The sequence below is a fragment of the Cyprinus carpio genome, chromosome A13 (genome assembly GCF_018340385.1).
Source record: "Cyprinus carpio isolate SPL01 chromosome A13, ASM1834038v1, whole genome shotgun sequence".
Classification (NCBI taxonomy): domain Eukaryota; kingdom Metazoa; phylum Chordata; class Actinopteri; order Cypriniformes; family Cyprinidae; genus Cyprinus; species Cyprinus carpio.
In genome coordinates, this window is record NC_056584.1 from 26,585,208 (window position 1) to 26,600,181 (window position 14,974).

Below are 14,974 nucleotides of genomic sequence, written 5' to 3' on the forward strand. Positions count from 1 at the left end.
AGCATTTTGTATCGTCTGGTGTCCTATTTTACAAACTAAACTTGGGTGTTTTGTCGGGAAAAAAAATATAAAGGCATTTTTGCAGGTGTATCTAATGTATTTAAAAACAATAAAAAGTATCATACTAACAACTTAAGAATTGGCATATATATATAAAATAAAAAACTGATGAGTAAAACCAGATGATGAACATGCAAATATACATTTGTGGGATTAACAAACAAACAACATTTTCACTACAGGTGAAAATCCACAGGTAGCAAAGACAAAAACAGCTTACATTTTAAAAGTGCTTTGTTTAAATGTACAATGTATTAAAACGTAAAAAAAAAAAAAAAAAAAAAGCACCTGTTTCTGCTTCAAATAAGGAGATGATATTTTTTTTTTCAAAGGCTCTTAATGCTACATGGCCCTTATAATTCACAGAACATCAGCAGGACAGAAATACAGTCGTATCACTCAAAGCACCACATACTTCTGTCATGAACCTGGAAACACTGTTCAGGGTTCAATTGTACGGCAATCCTGAGCTCATGGTCTGAACTGACGGGTACATTTCCATTTACCTTTTTCAGATTTATTGGTCTTTATATCTAAAAACAAAACAAAAAATTGGTCCCAGACAGATTTTTTTTTTTTATAATAATGATATATCAAAGCAATTTAAATAAATAAATAGGATGCCATGCTGTTAAATATAGTAAAATAACTTGAAGCTCCAAAATCAGGCCTCTGCAATGTGATGTAAAAGCAAAGAACCAGCCGCAAAATATAGTAAGTTAAATAAATAAACAGGACAAGAATATAATAGTGGTTGGCAACACTGATACAAGTTATATTTCGTATTTTAAGGCAACTCCATACAAAATCAACACCTTAAAAGATTCAAACCATTAAATAATTCAAACAAAAAAAAAATCAACCAAAAAACAACCCACCCAGATGTCATTCCAAATACTACTTTCTCACTTGCATGAAACACAAATTAATGAAACTTTTCAATGAAAGTGGATAGTGGTTTGTACTGGCAACCTCAACAAAAGACTAAAACGTAGCATAGAGTAAACATAGAGCAAATGCTTTTGAAATGATATATGAGCAAGCAGATGAACGTAGAAAAAGATGAACTATTCTCTTTAAGTGCTAGAGCTCAGTGCGAGAGGATAGTATGAAAACAGACTTTCACAGGCACCGAAATGTAAATCACGAGTCTGTTCAGATTTCCCAGCTGTCACTGAAGTAATGCTCCTCTTCTAGCTCTTCATCTTCAACCTGTTCTTCTTCTACATCACAATACTTCTCTCCATCCTCTTCCTCCTTCAGCTGTGACAGCATCGCTTGAAGAGCAGCCTTAACTTCCTGAACCTCTTTCTCTAAAGACAGTGGGCATTAGAGTTAAAGAAAACATGACCAAACGTTATCTCCTCATCCACATCTCAACATCCAAAAACAATAGAAACATAAAGCCTCAGACAGCATCCAAAATGAACATATCAGACACCAAACAAGAATAGAAATTGGCCGGTAACTAGCCAGACAGCTTTATGAAGAAGAACTACAACATACTGTAATGCATGGGTTAAATCAAGCTGTAAGAACAAAATCTGACCCTCACATAAGTGATTCAAAGACATAAAAGGAGTTTGCAGATTAAATATAATAATCTGCCACAGCACGATCAGTATTTACCTGCAGAAGGAAGGGACGCTGTAGTGTTGGTGGTTATTATTAGATAATGTTGAAAATAAGGCCTGAAAAAAATTCAAGAGCAAAGAGGCTTAAGGGGTCAATTGACAACCTACACAAACAAAATCCCACTTTTAATAACATTGGCACAACAGAAAATACACTTTTAATAAAAATATTATATACAATAAAAAACAAAAAAAAAAATGCGGTAAGAAATATATATATGTCATAGGAACAAAAATACACTTTTAATAAAAATATTATATAAGAATTATAATAATAAAAATAAAATAGTAATGTATAATGCAGGGCAGTACAAAAAATAAAATACAAAAAATAAAATATTTAATAGCAATAAATAAAATAATACAAAAAAAAAAATAAAACTAAAAAAATATTACTATCAAAAAACAATCATACAGCATTAATTAAAAAAATACAAAAAAAAAAATATAATTGAAATTAAAAGAATTTCTAATAAATTGGTTTACATTACAATATTGGATTTGGTTATGTACAAGGACCAATGCATTCTGGCATTATTTATAATGGGGGAAACAAAAAAAAACAAATAGATCTCTAATAAGAAAGAAAATACATTAAAATAATGAATATTTTCCATCAAAATCAATTTATTGATGCAAAAATATATATACAGTGTGGTGTGCAGCAGTACCATGGCGTTGTATATTATGCAGTATTATTAACATATTATTGTGTTTCACACGCACCATATAACTTTTCCACTAACCACATACCAGAACAACCCATTTCCACTAACCACATACCAGAACAACCCATCTTAAAAAGACTTTCATTATGTTTGTCCCGACCACCTGACACAGATTTCACAGTTATATGATCACGCCCGTCGTCTCCTCCCCCAAACGGCCCTTCATAATTCAAAGGCTCAGTTCATTTCCCCGACGGACCCCGTTCAGTTCAAGCAATTTCGCCTAAATAATTCATGTGGGCTTCATGAGAACAGGCTCTGTTTAACTCGTCCGAGTGGGACCAAGTGTCCGGTATAAGTGGTGAATTAAAGGGACGCTTCTTGTGGCAGATGGGGCCTGACGGGCACATTTTGCTCTCCAAATGGCCCCAGATTGTCCCCATTCATAATTAATAGCCGTTAAAGAGCGCTTCATGAAATATGAAAGAGGATCGGTAAGATCTTCCTCTGGCTAAACGGACGGATCTAATGAAGTTCCTCAGGCACAAACCTCAGCTTATTATGTTTATTTGCTCGTCTATCTGCTTAACCAGTGTAATCAAACCAGCTTTATGTGTTGCTCAACACTACTGTTTTATAAAACAATTATTTTCATCTACAAAAAACATAAAAAAAAACCACACACCAATAAATAAAAAAATACTATAAGACGAGACACTGCAGGAGGTTTCATTTACCCCTCATACTTGTGCTGATTCATCAGACTACACCAAAAGATGTAAACAAACAAGATTAAATAAGATTGTTTGGCTGATTAATATTTTGCATATCTGAGCATATGATTCTGACAATATGATTCTTAATATTCTGTCTTTAATATAATCTTGTCAGGTGTGTGATTTGTCGTGTGCACCAGAGCATGCATATAATATCTATATCTATATAAATATGTATATATATACATACATATATATAGCAATATACTATGCACATATAATACAGACGTTCAGTTGTCACATTCTTTAGATCATGTAAGCCGGAATCGTTTATTCAAGTTATATATATATATATAACTCTCATAAGGATTTTAATAATGAATAATAAATACATAAAATTGAGAAAAATATATTTTATCTCTCTAAAAAATATATTCATGATTTATTTATATTTATATAATATAATTTATAATTTTCAATTATATTATTTATAAATAATCTAATATAATAACATATTAAATTATTTTTATTATTATTATATATAAACAATGCAATGTGGGATATTCCTACTATGTTTTTATAAATAATAAGTTATAATAATACATTTATTAATAATAAAAAATAATTGAATTTAAATAAATTAATTCAATAATAATGTAATAATTAAAAAAATATTTTAAATATTGCATGTATAATATTTAATATAATAAAAAAATATTAATTTATGTATTTATGAATGATGTATTTATTAATTTACCAAAAATGTAATAAGAGTAGTAGGAGGAGTAGGAGTAGTAGGAAGAAATCTGCTCAGCACACAGGTGGCCAGAAATATGAAGATGTTAGAGCAATGACAGCGCACTATAGCATAACCTTTCTACTATGTTTATTTATAGAATATAGTTTATAATCAGACATTTATTAATAATAACAAAATGTCATTGAATTAAGTAAATTAATATTCAATAATAATGTATCAGTGCAATCAATTAGGACATCGCACATTGCTCATTCAACAAATGCACAGCTAAACAGATGAGTTTTGAGTCTAGATTTAAATGTGACTAATGTTTTAGCACATCTGATCTCTTCTCGAAGCTGATTCCAACTGCCGGGTGGCATAGTAACTAAAGGCGGACTCCCCTTGTTTTGTGTGAACCCTTGGTATTTCTAACTGACTCGATCCTAATGATCTGAGTGGTCTGTTAGGTTTATATTCAGTGAACATATCTGCAATATATTTTGGTCCTAGGTCATTGAGTGATTTATAAACGAGTAAAAGTACTTTAAAATCAATCCTAAATGTAACTGGAAGCCAGTGTAAGGACCTGAGGACTGGTGTGATATGCTCAGATTTTCTGGTTCTAGTCAGAATCCTGGCAGCAGCGTTCTGGATGAGCTGCAGCTGTCTAATGGTCTTTTTTGGGAAGGCCGGTGAGGAGACCATTACAATAGTCCACCCCTGCTGGTGATAAAGGCATGAACAAGCGCACTATCCATAACCATTTCCCCTCACTGCTTTAATCTGACGAGCCGGCTAGTCTGTCTCCACATTTTGTTTTCCAAATGCATAACTTCAGTTTTTTTCTTGTTTAACTGAAGAAATTCTGGCACATCACTATTAAGTTCATCAGATACATTGGCAGAGGGAGTCCAATGGTGCTTAGTCATTTGGCGATAAGGCTAGGTAAATCTTGTATCATCATCATAGCTGTTATAGGCACTTTGGTTCTTTCTCATTATCTGACTTAGTGGAGCAAATACAAGGCAACCAAGAGCGTGCAGAATTGAGCCTTGTGGGACTCCTCATGTCATGGACGTCCACTTAGACTATGCGCTCCTATACTCACATAATAACCTCTCCTTCTCAGTATGACCTGACCATTTTTTGAGTACCATCCCAGAACGCCCGACCGTTTTTTTCCAGTCGCTCTAATAGTATTTATGATCGCAGTGGTCAACGCAGCAATGAGATTCTAGCATACCAAGCACTGATATTTCTCGCCTAGAGTCGATTTAAGCACATACTGTTATTATCATTAACTGAGCGCTGTCTTCGTCTTGTGTGCAGTCGAAACGATTGAAATTGGTCCCCTGTTCCATTTGATTTTAATTATTTGTTCCCTGATTAAAAACTACCTTTTTCTATAATTTTTGCCTATAAAAGGAAGATCTAGATATTGGATCTAAATTGCTTCTAAGGGTTATCAAGATTGCGCTTTTTCAGGAGGGTGCTTTACAACGCATTTTTCAGGGAGTTATGGACTGTCCAGAAAGAAGTGAGGCGTTCACCCACGTCTAATAGATCTGCTTCTAACGGTTACGCACACTTTTGAAAAAGATGTGGGAAGTGTGTCAGATCGCAGGTTGACGATTTTATGTGCTGCACTATTTCTTCCAAAATTTTGCTATCAATTGCTTCAAAATAACAATAGTATCTTTTGTATTGCGTCCAGATCTGTCCTGACCTCTGCATTACTTGAGGATGTGCTAAAATTTGCCTTCCTGATATTTAGGATCTTCTCAGAAAAGAAGGAAGCCACTCATTCCATGTTTGGTACTGAGAGCATTTCACGGGAATCTGACTTGGGGGGGTTTGTCAGTCTCTCACAGTGACAAAAAGAGTACGAGTGTTGTTTTAAGTTACTGTTTATGAAGGTTTGAGAAGATTCTGTCTAGCTGTGGCTAGTTTCACACATTAAAAGCATGAAGGCTGTCATTCTCTCCCTCATGGATTTTTTATAAAGGCCCGACCGTTTGTTTTCTTACTTACTATTATTGGAGCAATATCATCAATAACATTCTTAACTTTGAGTTAAAGGAATCAAGGAGAATATCAACAGAGTCTGCAGAAATGCTTGGTGTTAGAGATATAGCCTCCATAAACCGCACACTAGTGTTATCGTTAATGCATCTCCTTCTGACAGAGACAGATCTAGATTCATTGGTAGCAGAGATCAATATATCAAAGAAAATACAGAAGTGATCAGATAGTGCTACGTCCTTAATAACAATGGATGAAATGTTTAGACCCCTACTGATGATTAAATCTAGAGTGTGTCCACCTTTGTGTGTGGGTCCATGCACATGCCGAATATCATTCTTCCCCACATGGATGATGATTCGATTTGCAGTCTTGTGCTTCATCAGAATGTTCTGAAGTTCCTTGTTCACATCAGAAACCGTTGCTTGAGGAAGGCAGCATGTTGTTGTAGTCCTGCTACTGATGTTTCTGATAATAAAGTCACCCACTATCAGAGTCCTGGGCTCGGCTGCGCTCTGAGCTGAATGCAGCTGTCTGCTTCTCGACCTTGAGCTCCTGTTAGTAGCAGTGTTAGCTGCTGGCTGATCCATACATGTTTAATCACATTTGGGGATTCCTCACCCGCATTCATTAATGCTTCAAATCTGTTCTCAAGATGTATAGGGGGTGGCAGAATACCAGTATTCACAAGCCTTGTAATAGTCGAATCTGGGGTAGAGGATGCTACAGCAGCAATCGGAGAAACTTCGTGACAATCTGATGTCTTGTGTTCCTTTGGGTCTCGGCTCCCTGTTTGTGCCATCGATTAGTGTGGCGATCAGTTTCGACTTGTTCCTCTACACTTGGTATAAACTGTTGAGATTCAGAAGATTCAAGGGACTCACCCGGCTGTATGCTGAGAGGGTCCATGACGACGGTCTGCTGAGTGTTCCGCCTGTTTTGGAAGTCCAGCAAGTAACTTTGTTTCAAGAACCACAATCCTTTGTAGAAGTTTGCAGCAGTTTATGCAACAAGTATATTCAACAGGAGGCATTTTTCTCTCTCTTCTGTTTGAATGTAGGCAGTTGTTTTCCGTCTCTCGGAATGTAAGCTGCTGGCAGTGGGAGGCAAAGTCTTCTTTTTGTAGTATAATTCCAGTCCCAAAGAGTTTTTAGTTTTTAGTGTTTGTGCCAAAAATCTGTTGTTTGAGCACTGTGCTGATCTGCTGAAGTAAAATCTTAGAAAAATCTGAAAAAGTACAGAAATAAGAAGCAAAGCGCCAGAGCAGTAAGCTAGCTGTCATCTTCTTTCAACCTTTGCTGAGCTCTGAGCTAGTCTGTCTCCATTTCCCTTTTCTCTGTCTGTCGTCTTCTTTCAACCTTTGCTGAGCTCTGAATTTCTCTTATAACTAAAATCCCATCCCTCATATTCAATATCACTCAAAAAGAAAAAAGAAATGGCCAGTGATCCGTTCAGTCTAATCCTTAATTCCTGTCCAGAAGAGAGCAAAATGAGATGTCAAACAAGAAGGATCCCATTAAGAAGCTCAAAACGAACGTTAAAGCGACGGGAACGGTACATTAGTGGCTCTAATGAGCGTGTGAGACGTGTTCCTGTGGCAGTACATGACAGCAGAATGATGAAGCTCTGATGAGTCATTTCCTCTCCACTCATGGATTTTTATAAGGCCCGACCGAGAACATGAGAATGGAGCACACAGATCATTTCATTCCAGTCTAACATCCAATCAGAGCGACTTGAAGAAACCCTAAGAACTTCCCTTATAGACGCACCCATATTTAGTTCAGGATAACTGACTAAAACTAGATATTCTGAAGACAATGTGGCATCTGGCCATGCAAGAGTCACCACTGTGAAGCTATTAGCTCAGGTGGTTCCTATGGTGCCTATGGTCCTATGGTCAAAACTGTTACGTTGTAATATTCAGTGTTAGGGATTTGAACAATCTCCTGCTACAAAATTTGAACACATTAATAGTGATTCAACTTAAAAGAACAACTAATGAACAGTACAGTACATGCACACACACACACAAAGCTCTGTAAGGATATGAGTGAGGTCCTTGTCTTGGTGGTCTATGGCGGTCTGAAGCTGGTCTTCCAGATAATGCAGTCGCTCACTGATGAGTTCACAGCGCTCCGTCAGCTCTGTTGTTTCTCCGCACAGATCCTGAGACACAAAAACACACCCATTAAACCCGCAAAACACCCACTGCTGCTCACACACATCTCTAGCTGCTCAAGTATGGCGCTAATATGCTGGTAATGGTTATTTGGACACATCCGGCACCGAAATGTGTGTCAATTTTTACAGCAATATGCAATATGTCACTAAAATACATGGATGGAAAACAGTCGGGAGTTAAAACAACATTCAGCAGATGTTTTCACAGCATTCATGATTTTTAATATTTGTCAATCTGGTTTGTTCTTATGCTAGAAAAAGCTCTGATGGAGATTAAAATTGAGTTTATTTTTCCCCCTATATAAGAAGTTTAAAATCAAGCTGGAACACAGCAAACTGGATTTTTGAAAGCAAAATTGGAAACAAAATTTAACCATCCATTGACCAATGGGATTTTCAGAAATTATTTGTAACTATAACTATTAAAATAATTTAAATTTAAATGCCATTGTTAGCTGAAAGCTAAAATGAAATAAAATATAGATATTAGATTAAAAACTTAATAAACTTTGCAACTAGTTTCTATTGAAGTACTAAGATTACTAAAACAAAATGAAATAAAATAAAGTTAAATAGACTAGCGTGTGTTCACTGGGTCATTCATGAAAAACAGTGAAAGAATCCATGATCTCAATTTGCAAATATTAAAGCAGAGAAGTATAAATGATGACGTTACTCCATCAGCTCCTCTTCTCTTCAGCTGAGTCCAGAACCGACAACGTGTTCCTCCGCGACGCGTTAAAGGAGTCATATGACGTTGCTAAAAAGAACATTATTTTGTGTATTTGGTGTAATGAAATGTGTTTATGCGGTTTAAGGTTCAAAAAACACATTATTTTCCATATAATCTACATTATTGTTTCTCCTCTATGCCCCACCTTTCTGAAACGCGTTGATTTTTACAAAGCTCATCGTTCTGAAAAGCAAGGTGTGCTCTGATTGGCCAGCTATCCAGTGCGTTGTGATTGGCCGAATGCCTCAAGTGTGTGACGGAAATGTTACACCCCTTAACATACTGTGTGATGCTTGTCCCGGAGCAACGAGATAAAACCAATAAAACCCATTATAAACGAGGCATTTGTTGCATCCAGTGGGGACATAATTCCTGATTATAATGACTTATACTGTCTTTGTACGCGTTGTGTTGCATATCGCATCGTGTAAACATAAAACCATGTTTGCATTTGTGATAAACAAGCGCTACTCTACACTGCTCAAAACTCACGTTTGAATCATCAGTGGCAAATCCTTTAAATATGAAAACGTACTTACAGGCTGTGAGTCAGAAGCGCCAGACTGTCCTTGCAAAGTTGGAATTGCCACACTTTATAGAAACACATCTGAATATTTGGGCTGAACTGTTCCGGAACAGTGTTGTAAATACAACTTAACCACTGATTTCTAGTCGTGTCCTCTTTTGGAAGACCAAACAAAGTAGTTACGCTTTCACAACGAAACACGCAGCGACTCCACAACATGGCGCCGGCGGCAACAGCGAGAATAAAGGTTACGCCTTCTTTCTTTGCGTGAACATTTGGGCAGCATTATACAAATCTTCCCACATAGTGATGTAAGACATGTGGGGTCGTGTTTAGGTGAGGCGTTTCAGGGGGGCGTGGTCTCTTTGGATTTGAGATTTTAGTCTTTGCAACTTTACAAATCTTCTTTATGCACCAAGAGCTTGTAACACTCCAAAGAGAAAGGAAAAATTGAAATCGCATCATATGACCCCCTTAATGACTTCACCCAACAGTTTAGTGCCAGCCAGGTAAGTGGGACAGATCCACACAATCGGCTCGGTCCCAATTCCATCAAAGCGTGATTCACTGTTTTTCTCCGGCGCTCAGAGTCAGAGAGCATCTTGAGGTGGTCGACTGACTCACATCCGCCCGTTTCTCTCAGGAACGGCCTCTTGTCACTTTAATGAGGTCTGCGGTCTATTCTTAGACCCCCCACACAGGCTTATGAAACACCTTTTATAGATGCTAACATCACACTGCGGGCGAATTAAAACACTTCTGAATGAGGCTGGAGTCTCCAGGGACCCATTCGGGAAAAACAGCCGCACCAAACGGCCTGAGCGATACAGTTATTGAGGCGTAATGGAAATCACGCTGGGCGTATGTTTTCAAAGGTCACCGCAATCGCTTTATTGCGTTTAAGAGGATACAGTCTGCATATAGAGTGCAAAAATTGTACCTTTGTGATAATCATGAGAGGCATATTACTACAAAAATCCTTCACAAAGGGAGGATTAGTTTAATTCTGATCGTATCAAATGCACTGCTCCTACTTATGAAGACATTTGCAGGCTATTTAATGTGAGGTTTGGTTGATGGTCCTCTAGCACTGACTATACGAGCTTAAGAAATAGAGAATTTAAAGCTCTGTACTAAATCCTACTGAGGTCCCTGACTAGACAACATCTTACGGCACCATCCAGGTTATTATCCTTAACTAGAACTAAAACTATTAAAAAAACATTTTTTTGTTAAATGAAATGAAGTTTATAGTAGTAATAAAATATAAATATAAGATGAAAAACGTGCAAAATTAAATAAAAATAAAACTGAAATGAAAAATAAATTAAACCTAAATAGTAATATTTAAAATAATAATAATAAAAATGTCAAAATCACATGACAAAATTACTAAACATTAAACTAAAATAAAAACTGAACCTATGATAATATAATTATGACTACAGAAGCTTAAGAAATGGAAAATATAAAACCTAAAGTCCTTAAACTTACTGAGCTCCCTACCTAGACATCTAGACAACAATTACAACAAAACCTATTAATAAGATGTTTGTTAATAGAAATAAAGCTGAAAGCAGATGAAAAACATAAACTGAACTAAAAAAATAAAAAAAAATAATAAAATAAAAAAACAAATAAAATAAACTTAAATAGTTAAATAAAAATAATAAATAGTATCATAATATAAAAAAATGTATAACAAAATTACAAAAAATTAAACTAAAATGAAAACGAAAAAAGCTCATTAAAAATATTACTAAAAACTATAATAGTGATAAATGAAATAAAATACAAATATTAGATGTAAAACAAAAACTAAACAAAATTAGAAATGTTGCTTTGGCAACTAACTGAAATAAGGTTGAGTTCTAGCACTAAAATTGCTAAAACAAAAACTGAAATAAAAATAAATTAAACCTAAATAAAATAAATTAAAAACAAAAAAAAAACAAAAACATACAGAAAATAAATATAAATATAAAAAGCACACCATAAAATTTAAAATAAATATTTATTAAAGTTTAATTTTAATATATTAATACCAAATTATAATAGATTCTGATACCAAAATAACACTGTGGACCAATCCATCAAACTCATTGGAATCTCCAGAAGAACTGATGATCCTTTCCAGCCAAAAAAATATATGATATTCAAGACTTCCACTAAAAAAACAATCAAACCAAAGGAATGCAATGTGGGAAGAGACTACATTATCCATTCTCTGCTGCTGTAACAATACTGACCCCTACCTTATCTATTAAAGTTCATTAAAGAACCAATCAAACTATATGGACGAGAACATGGGTTGGAGCACTCATCAAAATCTTTGGTCCCTATTGAAATTCCTATAGGTATTTTGAATTGATTTGCTACTTGTGTCAGTGACATCTCTGAGCACTCATCAATATCTTTGGTCTTTTATTCTGGTTCCTGGTTCAGAAAGACAGTAATTGCTGTAACTCTGGTCTCGCTTTGTGGAGGCACTGCTGACACAAACGCTGTGCTGAATGGATGGATTGATGGACTGGTTATCAACTGAACATTGTTCATACAGTCAGGTGCTGAAGTTCAGGTATTGACGTACATATAATTAAAATACCTTAACAAAAAAACCCCATCACAATCCAAACCACATTACAATCTCCAACAATCCATCACCCATGAATGCATTACTTATTAGGTATTATGCAAAAGCCATCAACCAGCATGTTGCTTTCTAATGACCGACCTGCATTAACTCAAGGTCATTATAGTTAGCTAAAACTAAACTAAAACAACATAAAACCATTATTTACATCATTACTTAAAATAAAATAAATATTAACTGACATTATATAATAAAATATAAAACTTTTTTTTATTTCTCAGCTAGTATGCTTTTAAGCATTCCAAAACTAATATTAAGATAAACAATAAATAATAAAAAAAATAAAACTTAATAAATAAAAATAAATAAAAACAATACAAACTAATAAATAAAAATGTATAAAAACTATACGGATACTAAGAACAAAATCTAATAATAAAAAAAAAAATAAAAATAAAACAAAAAAAAAAAAAACAAAAAAAAAAAACTAAAAACAAAAAAAAATAAAAAAATAAAAAAACACAAATAAATGAAATAGTAATATTAAAATAAATAAAAATGTTAAAAGAATCCCAATATCTTTTTTTTTTTAAATTGTAAATTAAAAAATTAAAAATAAATGAAATAGTAACATTAAAATAAATAAAAATGTTAAAAGCACATAGTAAAATTATAAAAAATTAGACAACAAAATTAGAAATGATGCTTTGGCATCTAACTGAAATAAGCTGAAGCACTAAAATTACGAACTGGAAATAAATAAAAACTAAAACCGAAATAAAAATAAATGTAACCTAATTAGTAAAATAAAAAAATAAATAAATACAAATTAAGCAAAAATAGTAATATAAAAAAAACCTAATAAAAATATTATACTAAAATTATGAACTGGAAATTATAAAAAATAAATAAAACTGAAAAAAACTTTAACTAAAATTTAACTGAAAACGGAAAATATAAATATAAAATGACTCAAAATATGAACAAAAACTATAATATTATATCTTTAAACTAAATTGAAACTGAAAACCAGCAAAATATAATATAAATTTACTCAAATAATGAACAAACACTATATATATTTTATAAATTACATTAAATCGAAACTTTCCAGTCCATTTTATGACGGGGTTAAAATGACTGCTGTAAGAGATAAAGACAATAAACTCAATTCCCGTCATTTACTTTCTCTAATGTTATTCCAAACACATGATTTTCTTTCTTACAAAAGTGAATAAAAAAGGTATTGTAAAGGTCAAAGAATGACAAAAATTACAATAAACAAAGCCCACACTTCTTATAAAGTATACTCTTAAGTCAAATGATGACATTGTGTGATGGGATGGAAATTTTTTAAATCATAACACAAAATACCCATATTCAGTAAACACAGCAGATGTCGCTCACCTCAGGAGAAGCGTCCTCCAAACAGACTTAAGGAGTAAGCGTCCTCTCCCCCCCCACCCCCCCAAAAGAGAAACTCCTCTAATTGTTCTGCAAGACACAGAGGACGACATGAGTCACGTTGCAGCTGAAGATTAAACACAAACATAAACTAAATCTATTATTAAAAAGCACTCAGCGCACTGACATTACGGGAAGTGTGCAATAACTCGTCATTACGGCTGACAAGAAGCACAATAATTGAACGGGTTCGGCCCATCTGTGTGGGTGATGATTGCATTCAGGAGTTGTGTGCTAAAGCAGACAATAATTAGCACAAATAGTCAAACCCAATATTATAACACCAGACCACAAGAAAAAAACACAACAAAAACATATCTCATGGATTGGGATCAAAAATACATAATAAAAATAAACAACACCAATCATCATCACCAATAAGCTGGAGCAATATTAAAGTGCCCACTGCCTCTTTTATTAGATTCTGACCTGGTCTAAAATCATATTTAGCTTGTCAAAAAGTCAGTGGTTTATTGCTAAAGCAATATATTCATAAGAAACAGACAGCTGCAGGCAACAAAGTATCAAAAATTATATAAGTACACACACACACACACAATACCATAATATATTAATAAAATATAACATTAATATAATAAATTAGTAATAATAATAGCAAAAAAATAATAAAATAAATAAAATAAAAATTATAAAAATTAATACAAAATTAATAATAATAAACATTTTTTATTATTATTATTATTATCACTTTTGTTACTTTACGTTCTAACTATAATGTATGTATAATAATAGCTATTATATTATTATTAGAAAGCTAATTTTATTATTATATTATCATCATCATCAACATTAGTACTAGAAAAGGATGATAATTATTTTTATTATTACTAACTATAATTTACTATATATATTATATATAAAAATAGTAAAATAATAATAATAATACCTATTTTCTAGTACAATTATCATTAGTGTTTAATTATATAGTATTTTAAATAAATTAATAATTATAATACCTATTTTATAATACCCAATTACCATTACAATTTAACAATATTATTAAATTAAATAGTATTTTAAATAATTTATTAAAATAAATACATATGTGCAAGTGTGTCCAGATAGCATACATATTAATAATAATAATAATCATCATCATCATCTGATACATATTTTTAGTATACATTATTATACATATCTATATAGTAAATAAATGTAAATACCGAAATAAATATTTATTTTCTATTACTATTATTTTTTAATTTCATTAGACTATTATATTTTATTTTATTTATTTTTATTTGACGTCGTTTACTTTAATACATACATATGCAAATGTGTCAAATAGCATAAATACTACTGCTACTAATTATAATAATTGTTATTAATATTATATTATATAATATAACAAAATAATCATACATGTCTATTATTATTATAATTACTTCTACTACTAACTATGATTTACTTTATACATATAATTATTTATGCTATTCGAACACTTGCACTTACATATATAATTATTATATAAATTTAATTTATTAATAATAATAATAAAATAATAATATACTGCTTTTATTATATTCACATTGTATAGGTTTGTTAGACAAATATTACAATATATAGCATAAACATGGAGGAGTGTTAGGAAGAGCGAGAACAGATTTATTG

General features: G+C 32.9%; 1 protein-coding gene across 2 annotated transcripts in view; it reads right to left on the reverse strand.

Annotated features, from left to right (window-relative positions):
• Positions 1–917: 917 nt before the first annotated feature.
• The window catches only part of LOC109065547 (disrupted in schizophrenia 1 protein-like), a 56,925-nt gene continuing 42,868 nt past the window's right edge, over positions 918–14,974 (reverse strand). For both annotated transcript variants that reach the window (XM_042769531.1, XM_042769532.1), the window contains exons 12-13: positions 7,894–8,011; positions 918–1,382 (exon numbers count right to left, since the gene is read on the reverse strand). In XM_042769531.1, the coding sequence (XP_042625465.1) occupies positions 1,216–1,382; positions 7,894–8,011 (285 nt within the window). In that variant the 3' untranslated portion in view covers positions 918–1,215. The remainder of the gene's footprint in view (positions 1,383–7,893; positions 8,012–14,974) is intronic.